At 42.2% G+C, this 24,967-nt stretch overlaps 1 protein-coding gene across 4 annotated transcripts; it reads right to left on the reverse strand.

The window, feature by feature from the left end:
• Nucleotides 1-7,006: 7,006 nt before the first annotated feature.
• Nucleotides 7,007-19,112, reverse strand: LOC110536109 (chemokine-like receptor 1). Of its 4 annotated transcripts, XM_021621673.2 has the most exons (4): nucleotides 18,909-19,112; nucleotides 18,610-18,762; nucleotides 11,600-11,704; nucleotides 7,007-9,615 (listed from the first exon to the last, which is right to left on the reverse strand). In XM_021621673.2, exon 4 carries the CDS (start codon nucleotides 9,593-9,595, stop codon nucleotides 8,582-8,584), a length of 1,014 nt encoding a protein of 337 aa, XP_021477348.2. In that variant the 5' UTR covers nucleotides 9,596-9,615; nucleotides 11,600-11,704; nucleotides 18,610-18,762; nucleotides 18,909-19,112; the 3' UTR covers nucleotides 7,007-8,581. The 4 variants fall into 4 exon arrangements, with proteins under 4 accessions (XP_021477348.2, XP_021477346.2, XP_021477345.2 ...); XM_021621671.2 differs by lacking the exon at nucleotides 11,600-11,704 and having other exon boundaries at nucleotides 18,925-19,099; XM_021621670.2 differs by lacking the exon at nucleotides 11,600-11,704 and having other exon boundaries at nucleotides 18,909-19,099.
• Between the last annotated feature and the right edge of the window lie 5,855 nt (nucleotides 19,113-24,967).

Consider the following 24,967-nt stretch of genomic DNA (forward strand, 5'->3'; position numbering starts at 1 on the left):
CTCTGTAGTATCTAAAGTTGTTAAATGTAACGTCAACAAGTATTATTACTAAAAGAAGCTTTCATAGCAAACCCGACGTCCCGAGTCATTACTTTGAAGTTAGTTAATCAAAAATTTGGTGCCGAAACCCGGGATTGAAACAGGGACCTTTAGATACTACAGAGCAATCTGATTCAAAATCCGTGTTGTTGCGCCTCGAATGGTACCCCGCTTTCATCTCATTCTTTCTGCTTCAAACCCGACGTCCCGAGTCATTACTTTGAAGTTAGTTAATCTAAAATTTGGTGCCGAAACCCGGGATATGAGCTGCGACGAAGAAGTGGCTGAAATGGCTGAGAAGAAGTGGCTGAAATGGCTGAGGAGGAACTTCGGCATGAAGCAGAAAGAATGAGACGAAAGCGGGGTACCATTCGAGGCGCAACAACACAGATTTTGAATCAGATTGACGTGAAAATAGCCCAGTCAAATCCGGATATCGATCACTTGAGTACATTGTTGGAATTGCTATCAGCTAAGGAGGACAGTTTGTTTGAACTCGATTGTGGAATTGAACAGTTAACGCCATTGGACGGATTGGAGGCAGAGATTGCATGCACGGAGGATTACAAAGAGCGCGTTATCATGCTGAAGAGCCGTGCACAAAGAGTGATAAAGAAGAAACAGGACGTCAATTTGGCTGCATCTCTGATCAGTCTTCTCCTTGTATGAGCTGAAAGTTTAGAGGGACGGCCAGGTCTTGGTAGATTTGCAGTGGTCTGATACTCCTTCCATTTCAATATTATCGCTTGCACAGTGCTCCTTGGGATGTTTAAAGCTTGGGAAATCTTTTTGTATCCAAATCCGGCTTTAAACTTCTTCACAACAGTATCTCGGACCTGCCTGGTGTGTTCCTTGTTCTTCATGATGCTCTCTGCGCTTTTAACGGACCTCTGAGACTATCACAGTGCAGGTGCATTTATACGGAGACTTGATTACACACAGGTGGATTGTATTTATCATCATTAGTCATTTAGGTCAACATTGGATCATTCAGAGATCCTCACTGAACTTCTGGAGAGAGTTTGCTGCACTGAAAGTAAAGGGGCTGAATAATTTTGCACGCCCAATTTTTCAGTTTTTGATTTGTTAAAAAAGTTTGAAATATCCAAGAAATGTCGTTCCACTTCATGATTGTGTCCCACTTGTTGTTGATTCTTCACAAAATACAGTTTTATATCTTTATGTTTGAAGCCTGAAATGTGGCAAAAGGTCGCAAAGTTCAAGGGGGGCGAATACTTTCGCAAGGCACTGTATATGATGAATGTGAAATTCAGATTAGGAGCCTGGAATCACTGGGTGTAGTGTCAGAAACCTATGGAAGCCTACTATGCCCAATCTTACTGCAGATGATTCCAGAGGACATAGCTCTTGACTATAGTCGTCAGAGGGGAGTAGATGATGAATGGAAAGTGTCTGAGATTATCAGTTTCCTACAGAAAGAGGTTCAGAGCAGGGAGAGAGCACTACAAATGACAAGATCATACAACCAACAGAAAGAGAGCAAACCATGGAACAAGTCATGCTTCTCCAATGAAATTAAACCAAAAAGACCCAACATGCCCTCTGCTGCAGCACTGCATACAGCCAGATAGCAAAATTCTGTAAGGTCAAAGATGTGTCATGTGCAACATGTGGAAGCAGACATCACATTGCGGTGTGTACCAGTAAGAGGAGTGAGGTGCAACCCCCTACTGTTTCTGTAGATGCTGTTGTTTCCTCAGTTATTCCCCATTCAGTGAAGATGAAACCAGATGGACAGAACACTGTGTTGCTACAAACGGCAAAGGCATGGGTAGAAGGCCCATCGGGCAGGAAGATAGCTCATTGCTTACTAGATGGAGGCAGTCAGAGAAACTTCATACATGAAAACCTTGTGAAGGGCTTGAAGCTACCAGTAATCAGACAAGAGGCACTCACTCTTCACACGTTTGGCTCCTCTGCCCCAGCAACATCCCAACGCAACACAGTGAAAGTCATCTTGAAGAATGTCTGGGACAAACAGCAGAGAATAGAGATAGAGGCAATTGAAACCCCACAAGTGTGCACAGCTGTGATGAAGGTTCCTGGTGAACGGATTCAGTATGAGCTCAGTAAAAGGGGACTGCAGCTCGCAGACTTTCCAGGAGATGACAATGATCCTGAACTCTCTGTCCTGATAGGAGCAGACTACTACTGACAGATAGTATCAGGCAGAGTGGAGCGACTGACGGAGACGCTAGTTGCTTTAGAGAGCACCTTTGGATGGTCGGTGCAGGGACCCGTGTCCATGTCAAGTGTCGCCGAGGCAACCTGCATGTTCATCCCACTTGATGAAGACACATTAGTCTCCAAGCAACTGCATGCATTCTGGGAGCTTGAGTCTCTGGGTATTCTAAGCGAGAAAACACAGAACCCAGAGGAAAACGAGGCTCTACAAAGTTTTGAGGAAACAACCACCTTCAAAGATGGGCGATACCATGTGGAGTTGCCATGGAAACGAGAAATGCCAGAACTCCAAGACAACTATAGAATCGCCAAGAAACGGTTTGAAGGTCTGAAGAAAAGGCTGAAGAAGGATGTGACGTTGTACAGCAGATACAATGAAGTAGTAGAAGACTACTTACAACAAGATATGGCAGAGGACGTGCCCAAGGACAACGCATCAAGTGCAGACAACGTAAAATACTACTTACCTCACCATGCAGTACTCCGAGAAGATAAGGTGACAACAAAACTGAGAGTGGTGTTTGATGCCTCGTCCCATGAAGATGGCTGTCCATCCCTCAATGACTGTCTACTCACAGGACCGAACCTGAATCCGGATCTGCTCAGCGTTCTGATAAAGTTCAGACTACATGAGATCGCAGACATCAAGAAATCTTTCCTGCAGATATCCCTAGCAGAGAGAGACAGAGACGCCGTGAGATTTCTATGGCTCACAGGCCCACCAAGGGGAGAAAATGAAGAGGAGCTGCGTGTGCTGAGGATGAAAAGAGTGGTATTTGGAGCTTCCCCAAGTCCATTGTTGCTGGCAGCTACAATCAGGAAGCACCTGAAACAATATGAAACAGAACAACCAGAAGTTGTAGAGATACTGAGAGAGTCACTCTACGTAGATGAATTCATTGCAAGATCACGCAATGTTGAAGAGGCTTACCTTGTGACAACAACTGCAAAGCGAATGCTGTCGATTGCAGGCATGGACCTCTGCAAATGGATGACCAATTCTCCTGAATTGAAAACAAAATGGGAGGAGAGTACGACAACTGACCACCCGTTGACGTTACAAACACAAGGATTAGTGCTGAAGGTTTTAGGTTTAGTATGGAGGCCGGAAACGGATGACTTTGTGTTTGACCTCAGACCGCTACTGAGCATTCTAAAGCAAAAGGAAAACACAAAGAGAAGTGTTCTGCAGTCGTCTGCACGTATCTTCGACCCTCTTGGTTTCTTAGCTCCCTTCACCATCAGGATCAAGTGCATGTTCCAGGAAATGTGGGAGACGCGACTCAGCTGGGACGAAGAATTACCACCTGATCTGACACGAGAATGGCAACAGTGGTGTTCAGAACTACCGCAGTTACACCAGCTCACCATACCAAGGTGGTACAGAACAGACATGCGGCCACAGAATAACCACACCCTGAAACTACACGTGTTCTGTGATGCAAGTGAAAGGGCTTACAGTGCATAGCTTACTTGCAAGGTGAGTCACAAGACAGGGAAACAACAAGTCTAGTCGCATCCAAGTCCAGGGTAGCCCCACTTAAGAAAATGACGCTGCCACGCCTGGAGCTCATGGGAGCTGTGATTGGAGCGAGACTAGCAAACAACTTGATGACCACACTGAAAATGGAAGAAAAACGGATCAAAATGTGGACAGACTCGATGATCGTGCTGCATTGGATTTGCAGCTCAGAAATGGAAACAGTTTGTTGCGAACAGAGTGACGGAGATCCAGTCCTTGACCAATCCAGAGTCATGGTCACATATTGAAGGGAAAACTAATCCAGCTGACCTCCCTACAAGAGGACAAACTGTTCGAAACTTGACAAAGAAGCGAGCTATGGTGGAATGGACCCAGAATCACCCAATCAGTCCGAAGAGACTGATAATAACAAGGTTCCGGAATAGGTGAAAAAATAACTCAAGTCCAGTTGCCAGGTTACTGTACAACTCGCAGCAAACAGCACAGACAGCACTGAACCTGTGTTGGAGCTTGAAAGGTACAGCAAACTGAAAAGAGTTTTCAGAGTTTCCGCCTGGATAAAGAGATTCATAGCCAATGCTCGTACAAGAATAAAGATGCAAGGTGAACTGACTGCTGACGAACTGTTCGATACAGAAAAGTACTGGATTAAGGTAACACAACAACAGAGTTTTGGACAGGAGATCAAACAACTGAAGGCAGGACAAAGCCTAAACAATGACTGTAAAATAGGAGAACTGAAACCTTTCCTGGACGAACACGAACTACTCAGTGTAGGAGGAAGACTGCAACAGTCCAACTTCACATTCAGAGAGCAGCACCCATGGGTTCTGCCCAATAAGTACAGATACTCAGAAATGCTGATACAGTACCACCATGAGAAGGTGATGCATTCTGGAGCAAGTGACACTCAGCACCCAACGTTAAACAAGGGGGAAATGACACGCAGATGGAAGTACAGGCAGAGACTTGTGACCAGTTTCTGGAACAGTTGGCGAAGAGACTACTTGCTGGATCTAAAGTCAGCACACCGCTGTGACACACCACAGCCCACCCCACTGAAAGCGGGTGACGTTGTACTCATTGGAGAAGATAACATACCCAGACAAACCTGGAAACTAGGAAAGATTGAGGAACTGTTTCCAGGCCGAGATGGCTTAGTTAGATCATGTTCAGTTCGTATTACTTCAGGGACTTTGTTGAAGAGACCTATTCAGTTGATATACTGCCTAGAGATCTAGATTAACAGTTGTTCATCGGGGGGGTGAGGATGTTGTAACTTTAATGTGTTACAGAGTTAATGTTTAAGTTAATTAATTGAGCTGTATCTAAATATATTTCTTTACAGTTATTTACATTTGTAATTGTATTGGTTTGTATTGAATTACGCTTTTTGACTGCAAGTTCCAGAATGCCTTGTGACAGGAATGAGAGAGATAACGCGACAGTTATGTGCAGGTGCAAAGTGATTAAGTGATTAAGCTGACTTTCCGCTAGCATCTTACCTGCATTGCTCTGTAGAATCTAAAGTTGTTAAATGTAACGTCAACAAGTATTATTACTAAAAGAAGCTTTCATATCAAACCCGACGTCCCGAGTCATTACTTTGAAATTAGTTAATCTAAAGCCCTCGAAGCTTCGTTATCAATCACACCACAAAAGCCGCAGCCCTTGCAGAGCAAGGGGAACAACTACTTCGGGGTCTCAGAGCGAGTGACGTCACCGATTGAAACGCTATTAGCACGCACAATCGCTAACTAGCTAGCCATTTCACATCGGTTACAATAACAAACATAGAATTCACATGCATAATGATACTAAATAACAATAGGCTAATACATCAGTCATGGGCTGACAGCCATCAGTGTAAATATGCACAATACTGATGATCAACATTAGCATCAATACAAATGTATAGCATTTTTTTTACTCATGGTGTTACATAACAGGTGCACTGTGCACATCCTTGAATCATCACGTCAATATCATGACAAAAAATATGCTGATCAAAATTATCATCAGCAACGTCATCATCACCATGTTATGACAACCAAGCACAATGATGCCAGTCCAGACAGACTAGCCTACTCCTTCCTCTTCCCTGTATTTAAATGAGAAATGCCATTTGGGGTAAAGTAGTGTTTGGTCATGACAGTGGGAAATCCATCCTGTCTGACTGTGCCCACCCTTTACACCATGAGTAAACAATCCCTTAAAGTTACATGCTAAACCACACTACTGACATTTTATCATATTCTTTAGTTCAGCGTTTCCAAAACTAGAATCTGGGGACCCCAAGTGGTTGATTATGAGATGATTATTTGAATCAGCTGTGTAGTCGTGCTAGAGCAAAACCCTAAAAAGTTCACCCCTTGGGGTCCCTAGGACCGAGTTTGGGAAATGCTGCTATCGGTCCTTGGCTGAGTCAGTAGTTAGATCAAACAACTCAGGAAGGGCTTGAAAGATACAGGAGCTTGACTAGTGGGGGGTTGCAGGTCCAAAAGCAGCTGGTCAGTGTTAGAATAGGACAAGTCAGGGGTCATGATTCTAGGTTGACTCAGAATGGACAACTCTGTGGGAACAACATGAATAGAATAACAATATTGAGTTAAATGTCAACTGGGCAGCACACAGCCCTTGTTACACAGAACAAGACATTTGAAATAGCATGTTAAGCTATTTGATCAATCTTAGAAACAGCAGTCACTCAATAAAAGGAGGCAAGAGGACCACATCCTGGAATCCAAGCCAATAGCACACGGTTGCTGTTCCTGATTTGTTGATTTGCTGTTCCTGACTTGTTAACTCCTTCCCTGTGTGTGTGTGCGTGTGTGTGTGTGTGCGTGCGTGTGTGTAAATGGAGGACAGTGTGTGTCAATGTGTGCGAATCGGTGCATGCAGTGTTTCTGCACTTTAATATGACATCATTATGCAGTTTTACATGTTCATAAGCTTGATCAAGTTGTCTCAGGTTTAATTTTAATTGGTCATTTCATACTTAAAAATGTTTCCTTCATAACAATTATCAGATTATCTTGAACCATCATCATAACATGGTCTGTGCATTGTTACACAATTAAACCCTCACGTTATTATTGTCAGGTTAATCATTTTTTACGGATAAAAGCATCTACAGTGAGTAGAATAACTTTGCGTTTTATTCAACTCTGAAACATTGCCCAGCCCCTCAATCCAATGGTGCAACACTTTACAGAGAGGGATTGAACAGACACAGAATGCATGTATTGACTAGGAAACAAACAGTGGTGGTTGGTGCCGTTTAAGATGGAAGATTATTTTTATTTTTTGCATGGCCTTATTTCTGTTACAGCATGTTGGATGACTATCATTCATATTCTATACACCAAGCTCAATGTAACATCTCTAGTTGTATGCCACTACATGATACTCTAATTCAAATCAAAACAAATGTTATTTGTCACGAGCCGAATACAACACTGTGAAATGCTTACTTACAAACCCTTAACCAACAATGCAGTTCAATAGAGTTAAGACAATATTTACTAAAAAACTAAAGTAAAAAGTAACACAATAAAAAAACTATTCCAGAGGCTATATACAGGGTACACCGGTGCCGAGTCACTGTGCAGGGGTACAGGTTACTCGAGGTCATTTGAACATGTAAGTAGGGGTAAAGTGACTATGCATAGATAAAAAACAGTGAGTAGCAGCAGTGTAATATCAAACGGGGGGTGTCAATGTAAATAGTTTGGATGGCCATTTGATTAATTGTTCAGCAGTCTCATGGCTTTGGGGTAGAGGCTGTTAAGGAGCCTTTTGGTATCCAATTGTTAGCGCCTAACGGTCGGATGCGAAGCATTTGCCATACCAGGTGGTGATGCAACCGGTTAGGATGCTCTCGATGGTGCTACTGTTGAACTTTTACATTTAAAAAATATATATATTTTACCCCCTTTTCTCCCAGGTGTTGACAACTACATTCTACATTTCATACTTTATTTAGTAAATAGTTACTATCTTGTCTCATCGCTACAACTCCCATACGGGCTCAGGAGAGACGAAGGTCGAAAGCCATGCGTTCTCCAGAAACACAACCCAACCAAGCCGCACTGCTTCTTAACACAGCGCGCATCCAAACCGGAAGCCAGCCGCACCAATGTGTCGCCTCCCCGACCATTCGCTCCGACAAAAAACAGCTCGCAGGTGAATGTAGTTGTCTACCCCTGGTGTAATGTTAACACACTATTATAAAGCAAAACTTAACAGCAGCCTAAATATTTTTTGAAGTGCACATGTGAACTTGCTATTCCACATGTGAAAGTTTGATTTTCAAATGTTAAAGTGTTTCACATGTAAAACTGGAAATTATATGTGTTCTCCTCATGTGGAAAGGTGGTGTTAACATGTGAACATACTGTACGTAAATAACATACTGTAAATATAAAAACTGACCACTTTTCAGCTCAACATGTGAAAATGCTATTTCACCTCTGAAAAGGTTATTTCACATGTGAAAATGTGATTTTGTGTGAAAATGTGATTTTAACATGTGAAAATAAAAATGACACTTTCTTGCAAGGGACATTTTTCCTATCGCATATTGTAACATTTAATTCAAAAGAAATATTTTCAGAAATGTTAATGGTTATATATTTCATCAAATCTTTATTTAATAAGCATTTGAAAAGAAAATAAATACAGTTTAAAAAATAAGACATTTGTTACCTTGATCAAGAGGGATTTAGAACAATGTGTAATTATACTGTACATACTGTGAGTATACAATTCATAAAAATTATAGACCAAAATATTGTATATTTTGCATGACATTAACAAGTACATTTCAAGCAGGAAAAGTATGTTGTATTCCCATTACTGTTCAAGGACATTGTCCTCCCTATCCAGGCAAGTCATCTCATGGCCCTCCTCTCCTTCGTCCTCTGTCTGAGGGGTCTCTTCAGGCTGTGAGCGAAAGTTATGCTTAAGTTCTTTATTTCCTTGCCAGATGCAGATGATAGGATAGATGCAGCTGTTTAAGACTGACAGGGCAGTGGCTGTGGGCAATACGTATCTGAACCATTTGTTGTCTATCCCCATTGCGATTTGCAACATAGATAGGCAGAGGACAGGAGCCCAGCATAGGAAATGGGCAATAGTCACAGGTCGAATAACCAATGACTTCACTTGGTTATTTCCCCTGCTGTTAATGCAGCAACGGCTGACACATGTCACACCCAAAGGGAGCAGCAGCCCAAAAATTAAGCGACAGCTCACCACAGCCATCATTCTCTCCTTACCCTCTTTAGAGATCCGGCGTTGTTCAGTATAATCATAGTTGTCAAGGCAGACGTGTCCATTGACAGTATACTGAACCTCCCTGGACAGTAAAGAGGGGGCGCTTAGTATGGCCCCAGTGAACCAGGATAGCAGAACCATGCTGCTGGACATGTGATGTTCAAAACATCTGGGGACACACCAGCGCACATTCCAGAAAGTGATCATCACTGAGGCAGAGAACATATTCATAAACATCACAAAGGACCCCAGCTTGCAGACAACCTTCCCAAATGTCCAGGAGAAGTAGTTCCAGGCTGTGATCAAGTAAAGTGGAGTGAAGAGGCAGAAGATGAGGTGGGTGGCAGCCAAGCCAATGATCAACATCCGTCGACTCAGTTTCTTCTTGGACCTGTATTTCCAGACAATCATGAAGATGACGGCAGCGTTGAGCAGTAGACCCAGTAGAAGGTTGGCTGAGTAGACCGACACATACAATAATCTCAAGCCAGTCCTCATCTGATACATCTCATAGATGACTGGGGACTGAGATGGTATCACCACTGAATCATTGTAGTCATCATAGTCAGATGAGTTGATTGGGGGAACCATGATTTCAGTTGTTTTTTACCCTAAGAAAAAAGGAATGCAATGATTCTGTCAGAACAGGTCCTGTATGCAATGACTGCATTTACATCAGTGGAGGCTCCTCATAGGAGGAAGAGTAGGACCATCCTCCTCAGTGAATTTCATAAAAATATACATTTTTAAACATTTAAAAAGTTCTAATTTTTAGATAAAACTATACTAAATATAATCACGTCACCAAATAATAGATTAAAACACACAATTTTGCAAAGGTATATAGTACCCTCAACAGCACTCTGTAGGGTAGCACCATGGTGTAGCTGGAGGACAGCTAGCTTCCGTCCTCTGGGTACGTTGACTTCAATACAAAACCTAGGAGGCTCATGGTTCTCACCCCCTTCCATAGACTTACACAGTAATTATGACAACTTCAGGAGGATGTTCTCCAACCTATCAGAGCTCTTGAAGCATGAACTGACATGTTGTCCACCCAATCAAATGATCAGAGAATTCATCTAGTACTGAAAGCATGAGCTACAGCTAGCTAGCACTACATAAAATGTGCTGAAAGACAATAGTTGAACAGTTTTTTTCACTTACTATGTTAGCCAGCTGGCTATGACTACACAACACAACATTGGAACTCTTCCAAGTCAAGGTAACCTTTTGATTTGACTAATTTATTGCCACCGGGCCTATTGATGTAACTGCCTACTGACTGTACACTGTAATGTTAATGCATGATTGTAGCGGGTTTACTAACGCATTAGTTCTACTAGCTATGCTTACTCTGACACTAATTTAGCTAATATGGTGACAACGATGTAGGCTGTGTGTAGCGGTTTGGCTTGGAAAGGTTTTTTCACCTGGTCACATACGGCTGATGTGTTATGCATTGAAGTCCACAAGCAAATTGTGAGGATTTATGCTGATGCTCTATAACCGCTACCATATTACGTAAGATTGAATTGTTTGAACAGCTGCTTTGTCTTCGTGTGTGTGTGTGTGTGTGTGTGTGTGTGTGTGTGTGTGTGTGTGTGTGTGTGTGTGTGTGTGTGTGTGTGTGTGTGTGTGTGTGTGACAAGAACTAAGCAACATAGTGTGACTTGCATGTTGCAAAGCGGTGTACTGTTTGCTACATTTGCCTTGCCTGTCTGTGTGTGTGACAATATTGAGCACATGGTGTGACTTGCTGCATGTTACAAAGTTGTGGTTAATCAGGTATAGGGAGGGGTGGTCATCACAAGGTTTAACTGAGATGGAAAAATACTGAACAACACAATAGCAGGAACTGACTAGGAACAGCAACTGTTATAACTAGGGTGTGATACCAGAACAGTAAGAATCTATACATAGACAGAGGGTGGACTCCAAGAAGCGCCAAGAGGCTGGGACTAGCCTGAGCGACCTGCGATAGGCTGAGCAAGTCTAAACCACGCTTAGCCTCTGCTGTGATAGGCCAACAGACGGGTTGGAACTACAGTGGGGGGAACACGTATTTGATACACTGCCGATTTTGCAGGTTTTCCTACTTACAAAGCATGTAGAGGTCTGTAATTTTTTATCATATGTATACTTCAACTGTGAGAGACGGAGTCTAAAACAAAAATCCAGAAAATCACATTGTATGATTTTTAAGTCATTAATTTGCAATTTATTGCATGACATAAGTATTTGATCACCTACCAACCAGTAAGAATTCCGGCTCTCACAGACCTGTTAGTTTTTCTTTAAATCAAATCAAATCAAATTTATTTGTATAGCCCTTCGTACATCAGCTGATATCTCAAAGTGCTGCACAGAAACCCAGCCTAAAAACCCAAACAGCAAGCAATGCAGGTGTAGAAGCACGGTGGCTAGGAAAAACTCCCTAGAAAGGCCAAAACCTAGGAAGAAACCTAGAGAGGAACCAGGCTATGTGGGGTGGCCAGTCCTCTTCTGGCTGTGCCGGGTAGAGATTATAACAGAACATGGCCAAGATGTTCAAATGTTCTTAAATGACAGGCATGGTCAAATAATAATAATCACAGGCAGAACAGTTGAAACTGGAGCAGCAGCACGGCCAGGTGGACTGGGGACAGCAAGGAGTCATCATTCCCGGTAGTCCTGAGGCATGGTCCTAGGGCTCAGGTCCTCCGAGAGAGAGAAAGAGAGCGAGAAAGAGAGAATTAGAGAGCATACTTAAATTCACACAGGACACCGGATAGGGCAGGAGAAGTACTCCAGATGTAACAAACTGACCCTAGCCCCCCAACATAAATACTGGAGGCTGAGACAGGAGGGGTCAGGAGACACTGTGGCCCCATCCGATGACACCCCCGGACAGGGCCGAACAGGAAGAATATAACCCCACCCACTTTGCCAAAGCACAGCCCCCACACCACTAGAGGGATATCTTCAACCACCAACATACCATCCTGAGACAAGGCCGAGTATAGCCCACAAAGATCTCCGCCACGGCACAACCCAAGGGGGGGTGCCAACCCAGACAGGAAGATCACATCAGTGACTCAACCCACTCAAATGACGCACCCCTCCTAGGGATGGTATGAAAGAGCCCTAGTAAGCCAGTGACTCAGCCCCTGTAATAGGGTTAGAGGCAGAGAATCCCAGTGGAAAGAGGGGAACCGGCCAGGCAGAGACAGCAAGGGCGGTCCGTTGCTCCAGAGCCTTTCCGTTCACCTTCACACTCCTGGGCCAGACTACACTCAATCATATGACCCACTGAAGAGATGAGTCTTCAGTAAAGACTTAAAGGTTTAAGAAGCCCTCCTGTTCTCCACTCATTACCTGTATTAACTGCACCTGTTTGAACTTGATACCTGTAAAAAAGACACCTGTCCACACACTCTATCAAACAGACTCCAACCTCTCCACAATGGCCAAGACCAGACAGCTGTGCAAGGACATCAGGGATAAAATTGTAGACCTGCACAGGGCTGGGATGGGCTACAGGACAATAGACAAGCAGCTTGGTGAGAAGGCAACAACTGTTGGCGCAATTATTAGAAAATAGATGAAGTTCAAGATGACGGTCAATCACCCTCGGTCTGGGGCTCCATGCAAGATCTCACCTTGTGGGGCATCAATGATCATGGGGAAGGTGAGAGATCAGCCCAAAACTACACGACAGGACCTGGTCAATGACCTGAAGATAGCTGGGACCACAGTCTCAAAGAAAACCATTAGTAACACACTACGCCGTCATGGATTAAAATCCTGCAGCACACGCAAGGTCCCCCTGCTCAAGCCAGCGCATGTCCAGGCCTGTCTGAAGTTTGCCAATTACCATCTGGATGATCCAGAGGAGGAATGGGAGAAGCTCATGTGGTCTGATGAGACAAAAATATAGCTTTTTTTTCCAAACACTCGCCGTGTTTGGAGGAAGAATAAGGATGAGTACAACCCCAAGAACACCATCCCAACCGTGAAGCATGGAGGTGGAAACATAATTCTTTGGGGATGCTTTTCTGCAAAGGGGACAGGACGAATGCACCGTATTGAGGGAAGGATGGATGGGGCCATATATTGCGAGATCTTGGCCAACAACCTCGTTCCCTCAGTAAGAGCATTGAAGATGGGTCATATCTGGGTCTTCCAGTATGACAACGACCCGAAACACACAGCCAGGGCAACTAAGGAGTGGCTCCGTAAGAAGCCTCTCAAGGTCCTGGAGTGACCTAGCCAGTCTCCAGACCTGAACCCAATAGAACATCTTTGGAGAGAGCTGAAAGTCCGTATTGCCCAGCGACAGCCCAGAAACCTGAAGATTCTGTATGTAGGTGTGGTCCAAAATCCCTGCTGCAGTGTGTGCAAACCTGGTCAAGAACTACAGGAAAAGTATGATCTCTGTAATTGCAAACAAACATTCTGTTGAAAAACATTTCTTAAACGAAAGCAAACAGAAACAAAACAGAGATAAACATGAATTTGTCCAATAGAAACTCTCTTTTGCAACTGTTAGACTATTGATTACATCCTATATCAGCTAGATGCACCTACATTGTAAACTTTCATTCATATTCTACGTTGTAGCAACCTCATGGTGGATATAGGGAACATTCAAGTATTATGTCGTAGATTAAACCTATTGCTGTTACATTGAACTGGGTGAATGGAATATGAATGACAGTCATCCAATATGCTGTAATATAAATAATGCCATGCTCATAAAAAAAAATATCATCCTCCCTCATCTTAAACGGCACTAATTGCCGTTGTAAAAGTAAAAAAAGTACATTTAAAAAAGTAAAAGTACATAAATGCTCCTTCATTCCAGTTGATCAGTAAATAATGTTTATGTTGCTAGATCTAAAATAACTTCCATCATTCCCTGTAGGTATACTACAAATTGTTCATGTTATACTTGACCACTACTGGATATATTCAAGGCAACACAAAAATCAACACAAAGAACAACATGCTAAGTTTTAGTGAATGGTATGCTAATTGTAAAGCCAATCCATCAAACAAGTTGTTTGTAGCCTGAGAGTGGCAATAGCAATGGTCCTAAAGTCTGGAAGTTAACAGCTTCCAGTTCAGAAGTGTTGCTGATACCGTATGGTATAAGAAAAGAGTTCAAAGGAACACAAGACAAACATGCTGTTGGTGTAATGATTTCCACCAAAGTTCTTAACCTTACCGTAGGGAACAGATTTAGAATATTCTGTAGAGAAAAAGTGCAGCTTCCCAAACAGTGTTCAAGCGATGTTAATCACTGATCCCCATACAAAAAAAAAAAAAAACGACAGTAAATTCTTCAGGAAATGAACATCCTGTATTCCAGGACAGCCCAGCCCCAGTAATGCAGAACAGACTACATCAGTAAGCCATTTCACTAAAAGAGTCCCTTTCACACCCCTTTAATATTTTAAATAGAAATTGTGAACCAATATTGAAGCCTGTTATATTAAATGAAGTGCCTTTTAATATAGACCACATGGATAATTCAATAAATCAAATGTTTTATATGAATAAAGACTTGGTAAAGTGCTCAAACTCAGCATTTTGACATGTCCCTCCGTGCTTCTAGGAAGATGTTTTCCCTACTTTATGAACATTTCTCCAAGTTTTCACCATCATTGTAAAGCCCTAGTTATTTTGTTGTTTTGACAAATTCGTTTTTGAAGATTATTCATTTCATGTGATTAATGATTCATTTGTCTGTCCCTCATTTTAAGAACCCTGGTAGATGAACTTCACTCTTTTTTTTACTAGAAATACAGACTTAGAAATATTTTTTTTCAAAAGAAACATTGAACATCTATAGTCAAATCATAGTGTAAAAGCAGGTGAGCTGGTTGTACTTTATTTTACAATTATCTGGTGTTTTTGGGTGGAAAACTGAGCGGGACGAGAGTAACACGTAACAAAATGTGTGGATATTGCATTCAATTATCATTCCCTGTTGCACACAACACACTTCAATTCCCCATGTCAAAAGGGGATGGTCAACCCTGTTATGGTCAACCCTTTTACTTTATTTGGCACTTAGTCTTTTTTCCTCGAGTTAGGATAACGTGGTTTTTATTAAGTTGAACATGTGCTCTACATGGCAGAATGTTAAAATGTTTTTTTTCACTAAGTTACACTACCCAAAAGGGACTTGTTTTGTAAAACGACCTTATTACCCATCCGCTCAAACTGGTACACTTATTAGGTACTTACTATAGTCCTTTTGTTTTATTTAACATCTTGAGATGTGAAAACTTGTACTTTATGACAATGTAAAAAAAAAGGTGAAATCATATACAGTGGGGCAAAAAAGTATTTAGTCAGCCACCAATTGTGCAAGTTCTCCCACTTAAAACGATGAGAGAGGCCTGTAATTTTCATCATAGGTAGACTTCAACTATGACAGACAAAATGAGGGGGAAAAAAATCCAGAAAATCACATTGTATGATTATTAATGAATTTATTTGCAAATTATGGTGGAAAATAAGTATTTGGTCACCTACAAAAAAGCAAGATTTCTGGCTCTCATAGACCTGTAACTTCGTCTTTAAGAGGATCCTCTGTCCTCCACTTGTTACCTGTATTAATGGCACCTGTTTGAACTTGTTATCAGTATAAAAGACATCTGTCCACAACCTCAAACAGTCACACTCCAAACTCCACTACGGCCAAGACCAAAGAGCTGTCAAAGAACACCAGAAACAAAATTGTAGACCTGCACCAGGCTGGGAAGACTGAATCTGCAATAGGTAAGCAGCTTGGTTTGAAGAAATCAACTGTGGGAGCAATTATTAGGAAATGAAAGACAAGACCACTGATAATCTCCCTCGATCTGGGGATCCACGCAAGATCTCCGTGCTTCTACACCTGCATTGCTTGCTGTTTGGGGTTTGAGGCTGGGTTTCTGTACAGCACTTTGAGATATCAGCTGATGTACGAAGGGCTATATAAATACATTTGATTTGATTTGATCTCACCCTGTGGGGTCAAAATGATCACAAGAACGGTGAGCAAAAATCCCATAACCACACGGGGGGACCAAGTGAATGACCTGCAGAGAGCTGGGACCAAAGTAACAAAGCCTACCATCAGTAGCACACTACGCCGCCAGGGACTCAAATCCTGCAGTGCCAGACGTGTCCCCCTGCTTAAGCCAGTACATGCCCAGGCCCGTCTGAAGTTTGCTAGAGAGCATTTGGATGATCCAGAAGAAGATTGGGAGAAAATCATATGATCAGTTGAAACCAAAATATAACTTTTTGGTAAAAACTCAACTCGTCGTGTTTGGAGGACAAAGAATGTTGCATCCAAAGAACACCATACCTACTGTACGTCTGCAGGACCGTCTACTGAAGCATGGTGGTGGAAACATCATGCTTTGGGGCTGTTTTTCTGCAAAGGGACCAGGACAACTGATCCGAGGAAAGGAAAGAATGAATGGGGCCATGTATCCTGAGATTTTGAGTGAAAACCTTCCATCAGCAAGGGCATTGAAGATGAAATGTGGCTGGGTCTTTCAGCATGACAATGATCCCAAACACACCACCCGGGCAACGAAGGAGTGGCTTCGTAAGAAGCATTTCAAGGTCCTGGAGTGGCCTAGCCAGTCTCCAGATCTCAACCCCATAGAAAATCTTGAGGGAGTTGAAAGTGTGTTGCCCAGCAACAGCCCCAAAACATCACTGCTCTAGAGGATATCTGCATGGAGGAATGGGCAAAAATACCAGCAGTGTGTGAAAACTTAAAATGTTTGACCTCTGTCATTGCCAACAATGATGAAAATTACAGGCCTCATCTTTAAGTGGGAGAACTTGCACAATTGGTGGCTGACTAATTACTTTTTTTGCCCCACTGTATAGATATGTATTTTTTTAAGATACACTTCTCAAAAGGCACCGAATTGGTGGAACCCAAGTAGTAAAGAAACCAGCAGGCCCTAGTGTGGAGACTGCAGGACTTAATGATTAACATTTAATAATGTTGGTCATAGTCTAAAAAAAGTTAATTATCAACTGTGTACTGTAAGAGACTGAGCACATGCAGTGGCTAGTTTAATTTGGTGGGCTGAGCAGCAGACTCCCAAAATAGGGATCCACAGTATTTACATTGTGTGAATGATCTCATCCTAAAACCCTTTAAGACAGAGCAGCACTTTGTGCTATGGGAACAAAATGCATGAACTTGCCTTGAGTTGTGACATGTTTTAACAGACAAGTCTCTAGTGTTCAGCATGTCCCATCAAAAAATAATCTCACTAAGACTGCATTCTGTTGGAGTTCTGGATGGTACATATTCACAATTACCCATTTATCTAATGTTTTTTATGCTAAACATTCCTTTATTATATGCAGTATTTATATTGATATAAACTACTGTTCTTCATATTACTGAAGGTCTGCAGATCCTGGGAACAGTGAAAACAAAGACTTCTTTGATGTTTATTTATTTTTATTTAACCAGGTAGGCTAGTTGAGAACAAGTTCTCATTTGCAACTGCGACCTGGCCAAGATAAAGCGTAGCAATTTGACAGAGTTAGACATGGAATAAAGAAAACATAGTCAATAATACAGTAGAACAAAAAGTCTATATACAGTGAGTGCAAATGAGGTAAGTTAAGGAAATAAATAGGCCATGGTGGCGAAGTAATTACAATATAGCAATTAAACACTGGAATGGTAGATCGGCAGAAAATGAATGTGCAGGTAGAGATACTGACCAAGCGTACAGTGTGTGGCTGCCCATATGTCAAAGCCATATCTGCAATTGATTTAAATACCAGCCTAAGAATGTTACCAAACTGGAATATTAGTAAAATATTTCTTTTTAAAACACATCCTTTTCCATCTATACTAGTTTAACAGATATTTAATGGTTGGGGGAACAGTCTCTACAGCACAAGTAAATCATTGACCTAAACCTGGGACAGCATCTGTGGTGGTTCTTTTAAAAGAAACAATGCTTTTCTGCATCTCTGCTAAAAATCGGTGTAAAATATTGAAAGGAGTGTCATATTCAGTACACTTAGTTTATGCTTGCTTTTCTAAAGTCTACCAACCTTGACAGCAGGCATGCCAGCTAAGATAGACAAGTTGGCTACTCTAAAGTGACTGAGCTTGAAAAGGCTTATTGGTAGCTAGTAATGAGGTTGGGTACCTATCTGGGATAGCTAAAGCCAACTTCATAAAATTGCTAAGCAGCTAGTAGTATTACAGAAAAAAAGACAAATCAGAGGGCACGTGCCCCTTATGTGAATGACATTAACTATTTCACTGCAGCAGTGCCCACTGCATGTCACAGCCTCTGACCCACTTCAGCAGAGTCACTTTTAACTTTAGAGAACATGGAGACCTGCTCATGTGTTGCGCACACCTCTTGGAGGGAACGCAACACCCTGCTACACTCAACTCCCCGTGGAGTGAAAGAGGTATGTGATTGTAGGTGCAGGTAAGGTATGACAGAGGCAGAGAAGTTTACCATTAACAGGGAATTTATTTCCTTCACACAGTAAGGTGGGGGAAAAGGAGCTGGACAGAATCAAAGCAAAGAAAATGTTAAAGAACCCCCTCTCCTACCTTTACTTACCTATTCTTTGTGACACCTGGCACGCTAACCAAAATACAGGGGATGGTCCACCCAGGTCTTACAGTGTGCATAGACTGAGTATATACACTACGGGTATATGTCTGCCCACAGGTCTCTTGCATAAGCACTCCCAAGGTGCCTTCCTCTTCCCCCCTGGGAAAAAAAACAGAATTAATAACATAAGGCAAACAATTTCAATAATCAAAAACAGTCCTTTTGAAATACACATACGTCTGCAGGACCGTCTACTAAATACTTTACAACAATTATACAGACCAACAACAAAACACAAGACATACCAAGAAGCTCTCTCACCTAACAAAGGAACACTGTCTTTTAAAGCTGCAGAAGGAGTCGGTATTTGCAGACAGCTGTATCCCCTGACGAGAGGGCAGGGTCAGAGCTCCAATTGTCAGAGCTCCAATTGTCGATGGGGCCGACCAATCAGCTGCTTTGGACTTCAGGAAGCCATTTCCTGAAATACACACATAAATACATACAAACCCACAACAACACAGAAACTGGGGAGCGTAACCTCATGTACCCTGCAGATTAGATTTCCCAATGAAGGTCTAGCTATAAATAATTAACCAGTACACACAACAATGGCTTGGTTTCAGGCAGTCTCACCATGGGAAAACTTGAGGGGGATTCAGGCTCGACTTCCTGCTTGGTCTTGAACGGCCTGTTCTTTAGGAGGCTGTCTGGGAAACATGCCAGACAGTAAGAGGGCTTGCCATATTTCATATCAATGTTCATAGTGTTTCCTCAGCCAAACATGGCCTCACATGGTTCTGTTTTGGGTCTTGGAATCCTGGAGGGTTGGGGCAGTGTTGTTACACTTGGTGTAGTTCGGGTGTAATCCATTGACTCCCTTTCTAAATCAGTCTCAAGTGAAGAAACATTTGTGATATCTATTAACTGTCCTGTAGCCTACCTACCACTGCAGGAATGACTGTGTTAGATTACAAAACATTTCTACCCATTTACAGAAATGTTAATGAACTTAAATTGAAGCGTGGTTCATTCTGCGTTGTGTAATGAGGACACTGCCACAACTGATGGTCTGCTTGTTGGATTATATGTTAGCCCTTGGCGCAGTCACAGCTCTCAGGCACCTGCTGGAGCACATGGAAACTCACTCAAACACTGTCCCAAGTACCCACAAGTTACAATAGGTACCCTAGTTAGCGAGCTCCTTAAAATTTGTCAACATAAATATTTATATTGTCCACATTGTAACAAAACGTATGGTTGCATAACAGCACATTGTGTAACATTACCACGTTATATATTTAAAAATTGCAGAGCCAAGGACAACATACCTTGCTAGTTGAAGGTCAGGCAAGAGAGAACAATAGGGGGGTACAGAAATACAGATAACCCACGATGGACAAAACCAAAATATAACATGTTTTACAATCAAGTGTATTTACAATATACAGTCGTGGCCAAAAGTTTTGAGAATGACACAAATATTAATTTTCAAAGTCTGCTGCCTCAGTTTGTATGATGGCAATTTGCATATATCCCAGAATGTTATGAAGAGTGATCAGATGAATTGCAATTAATTGCAAAGTCCCTCTTTGCCATGCAAATGAACTGAATCCCCCAAAAACATTTCTACTGCATTTCAGCCCTGCCACAAAAGGACCAGCTGACATCATATCAGTGATTCTCTCGTTAACACAGATGTGAGTGTTGAGGAGGACAAGGCTGGAGATCACTCTGTCATGCTGATTGAGTTCAAATAAAAGACTGGAAGCTTCAAAAGGAGGGTGGTGCTTGGAATCAATGTTCTTCCTCTGCGACCATGGTTACCTGCAAGGAAACACGTGCCGCCATCATTGCTTTGCACAAAAAAGGGCTTCACAGGCAAGGATATTGCTGCCAGTAAGATTGCACCTAAATCAACCATTTACAGATCATCAATAACTTCAAGGAGAGCGGTTCAATTGTTGTGAAGAAGGCTTCAGGGCGCCCAAGAAAGTCCAGCAAGCACCAGGACCATCCCTAAAGTTGATTCAGCTACGGGACCGGGGCACCACCAGTACAGAGCTTGCTCAGGAATGGCAGCAGGCAGGTGTGAGAGCAACAGCACGCACAGTGAGGCGAAGACTTTTGAAGGATGGCCTGGTGTCAAGAAGGGCAGCAAAGAAGCCACTTCTCTCCAGGAAAAATATCAGGGACAGACTTGATATTCTGCAAAAGATACAGGGATTGTACTGCTGAGAACTGGGGTAAAGTTATTTTCTCTGATGAATCCCCTTTCCGATTGTTTGGGGCATCCGGAAAAAAGCTTGTCCAGAGAAGACAAGGTCAGCGCTACCATCAGTCCTGTGTCATGCCAACAGTAAAGCATCCTGAGACCATTCATGTGTGGGGTTGCTTCTCAGTCAAGGGAGTGGGCTCACTCAAAATTTTGCCTAAGAACACAGCCATGAATAAAGAATGGTACCAACACATCCTCCGAGAGCAACTTCTCCCAACCATCCAGGAACAGTTTGGTGACGAACAATGCCTTTTCCAGCATGATGGAGCACCTTGCCGTAAGGCAAAGGTGATAACTAAGTGGCTCGGGGAACAAAACATCGAGATTTTGGGTCCATGACCAAGAAACTCCCCAGACCTTAATCCCATTGAGAACTTGTGGTCACTCCTCAAGAGGCGGGTGGACAAACAAAAACCCACAAATTCTGGCAAACTCAAAGCATTGATTATGCAAGAATGCACAGCCATCAGTCAGGATGTGGCCCAGAAGTTAATTGACAGCATGCCAGGGCGGGTTGCAGAGGTCTTGAAAAATACTGACTCCTTGCATCAACTTCATGTAATTGTCAATAAAAGCCTTTGACACTTGTAATGAAAATGCTTGTAAATGAAATGCTTGTAATTATGAAATGCTTGTAATTATACTTCAGTATTCCATAGTAACATCTGAGAAAAATATCTAAAGACACTGAGGCAGCAAACTTTGTGGAAATTAATATTTGTGTCATTCTCATAACTTTTGGCCGCGACTGTAGATATGAAAAAGTGTTTGTACACAAACAAAATAACATTAGCTATGCAGCAGTAATTCAATTTAAAAAACACACTGAATTATTATAATTATTATAAAATTGTTAACATCCCCTCTTGACCTGGCCTATTTGAACTGGTCCTTATGTGCAACTTGGTGCATGATCTAGGGGAACAACATCACACTGCTACATAAACATGTATCTTGGCCTGAAGCTATTCTCCACTTCAGATAGTATTATCATGTTAAAACATGTTAGGTGGTGGTGGTTTCCTCACATTCTACTTTGATTTAACCTATCTTGGGTAGGGGGCAGTATGTTCATAAAAAGCATGCCCAAAGCAAACTGTTACTCAGGCCCAGAAGCTAGGATATGCATATAATTGGTAGATTTGGATAGAAAACACTCTAAAGTTTCTGAAACTGTTAACATAATGTCTGTGAGTATAACAGAACTGATATGGCAGGTGAAACCCCAAGAACAAACCATCCAGGGTGGAAAAAATTGAGGTCATAGGATTTTCTAATTGCTTTCTGTGGGATACCCTTATTATTAGGAACCTGGTTGCAGTTCCTATGGCTTCCACTAGATGTCAACAGTCTTTAGAAATTGTTCAATGTTTTTCTTTTGAGAAATGAAGAAGTAGTCCTATTCATTATAAGTGTCACTCCAGGTGGACACTACTGTTTTGGTGCATGTGAACTGGAGCGCGCTTCACATTGTTTTTATCCGGTATTAGAAACAGTTTATTCCGTCTTAAATTTTATAAATTATTTACGTTTTAGGGCACCTGAGGTTGGATTAAGAACGTTGTTTGAAATGTTTGGACCAAGTTTGCAGGTAACTTATTAGATACTTTGTAGGCATGTTGGGCGAGTTGAAACCGGTGTATTTCTGAATCAAACTCACCAAATAAATGGACATTTTTGGGACATAAAGAAGGACATTATTGAACAAAAGGACATTTTGTGATGTTTCTGGGACATTTTGGAGTGCCAACAGAAGAAGATCTTCAAAGGTAAGGCATTAATTACAGTATATCACTATTTCTGACTTTTGTGGCGCACCTGCCTGGTGGAAATATGATTTTCATGTGTTTGTTTGCGGTGTGCTGTCCTCAGATAATCGCATGGTTTTCTTTCGCCGTAAAACCTTTTTGAAATCTGACACAGCGGCTGGATTAACAAGACGTTAAGCTTTATTTTGATGTATAACACATATTTTCAAGAATGTTAAATATTTGAATTTGTTATTTTTGAATTTCGCGCTCTGCAATTTCACCGGATGTTGGCCAGGTGAGACGCCTCCTGCCCATAAGAAGTTAACCTGATAGATATTGTGGCAGATGGCAGGGAGAGGTGAGGGGAGTGGTGATTGAAGGGAGATACCTTGCAGCCCGCTGGCTCCACCCCCGAGCCTTATATGACCTTCCTGCCCACAGAGGCGACCCTGTGGATTGTTAAGCCAAGGAGGGCTTGGGGAGAAAAGAGGAAGCGACCTGCACAAAGGGGCAAAGAATGGAGAGGGAAGAGTGTGTTATGAAGAGTGTGTTATGAATAGTGTGAGAAGAGAGAGAAATATCTGTGTGATTACCTGTTGTGACCTCGACTGTCTGATTACCCCCACTATGTACCGAACCGGTTTGGCTGAAGACCCGAGTTTTAGGATTACCCCTGGAGAACAGAACAGATAACGAGAACAGATTGTGGACTGTGAAATGGTTGGTGAATTCCCCCCTTTTCACCAGTGTGCAAAACTCCCTAATAAACTCCCCATTTGCATTCTAGTTGTGTTCCTTGTGCGTGTTTGGTTATTGAACATGGTGATGTGGAAAGCCCACACCCTTGAACTTGCTACAATATCTTCCCCGAATTCATGGAGAAGCGTTGTAATAGGCTATAAATAATTACTTGAAATGTACTCCTGAAAAGGCTAAATTCACCATGCTAAAGAAGAGCATGCTAAGGAAGAGCAAACAATATTTTTGTAGGGAAATATAGAGATAGCTGAAGTGTCAAATGTCCTATTAACATACAGTGCCTTGCGAAAGTATTCGGCCCCCTTGAACTTTGCGACCTTTTGCCACATTTCAGGCTTCAAACATAAAGATATAAAACTATTTTTTTGTGAAGAATCAACAACAAGTGGGACACAATCATGAAGTGGAACAACATTTATTGGATATTTCAAACTTTTTTAACAAATCAAAAACTGAAAAATTGGGCGTGCAAAATTATTCTTTGTAGTGCCACCTTTTGCTGCGATTACAGCTGTAAGTCGCTTGGGGTATGTCTCTATCAGTTTTGCACATCGAGAGACTGACATTTTTTCCCATTCCTCCTTGCAAAACAGCTCAAGCTCAGTGAGGTTGGATGGAGAGCATTTGTGAACAGCAGTTTTCAGTTCTTTCCACAGATTCTCGATTGGATTCAGGTCTGGACTTTGACTTGGCCATTCTAACACCTGGATATGTTTATTTTTGAACCATTCCATTGTAGATTTTGCTTTATGTTTTGGATCATTGTCTTGTTGGAAGACAAATCTCCGTCCCAGTCTCAGGTCTTTTGCAGACTCCATCAGGTTTTCTTCCAGAATGGTCCTGTATTTGGCTCCATCCATCTTCCCATCAATTTTAACCATCTTCCCTGTCCCTGCTGAAGAAAAGCAGGCCCAAACCATGATGCTGCCACCACCATGTTTGACAGTGGGGATGGTGTGTTCAGCTGTGTTGCTTTTACGCCAAACATAACGCTTTGCATTGTTGCCAAAAAGTTCAATTTTGGTTTCATCTGACCAGAGCACCTTCTTCCACATGTTTGGTGTGTCTCCCAGGTGGCTTGTGGCAAACTTTAAACAACACTTTTTATGGATATCTTTAAGAAATGGCTTTCTTCTTGCCACTCTTCCTTAAAGGCCAGATTTGTGCAATATACGAGTGATTGTTGTCCTATGGACAGAGTCTCCCACCTCAGCTGTAGATCTCTGCAGTTCATCCAGAGTGATCATGGGCCTCTTGGCTGCATCTCTGATCAGTCTTCTCCTTGTATGAGCTGAAAGTTTAGAGGGACGGCCAGGTCTTGGTAGATTTGCAGTGGTCTGATACTCCTTCCATTTCAATATTATCGCTTGCACAGTGCTCCTTGGGATGTTTAAAGCTTGGGAAATCTTTTTGTATCCAAATCCGGCTTTAAACTTCTTCACAACAGTATCTCGGACCTGCCTGGTGTGTTCCTTGTTCTTCATGATGCTCTCTGCGCTTTTAACGGACCTCTGAGACTATCACAGTGCAGGTGCATTTATACGGAGACTTGATTACACACAGGTGGATTGTATTT

This window comes from Oncorhynchus mykiss, chromosome 11 (genome assembly GCF_013265735.2).
Source record: "Oncorhynchus mykiss isolate Arlee chromosome 11, USDA_OmykA_1.1, whole genome shotgun sequence".
Classification (NCBI taxonomy): domain Eukaryota; kingdom Metazoa; phylum Chordata; class Actinopteri; order Salmoniformes; family Salmonidae; genus Oncorhynchus; species Oncorhynchus mykiss.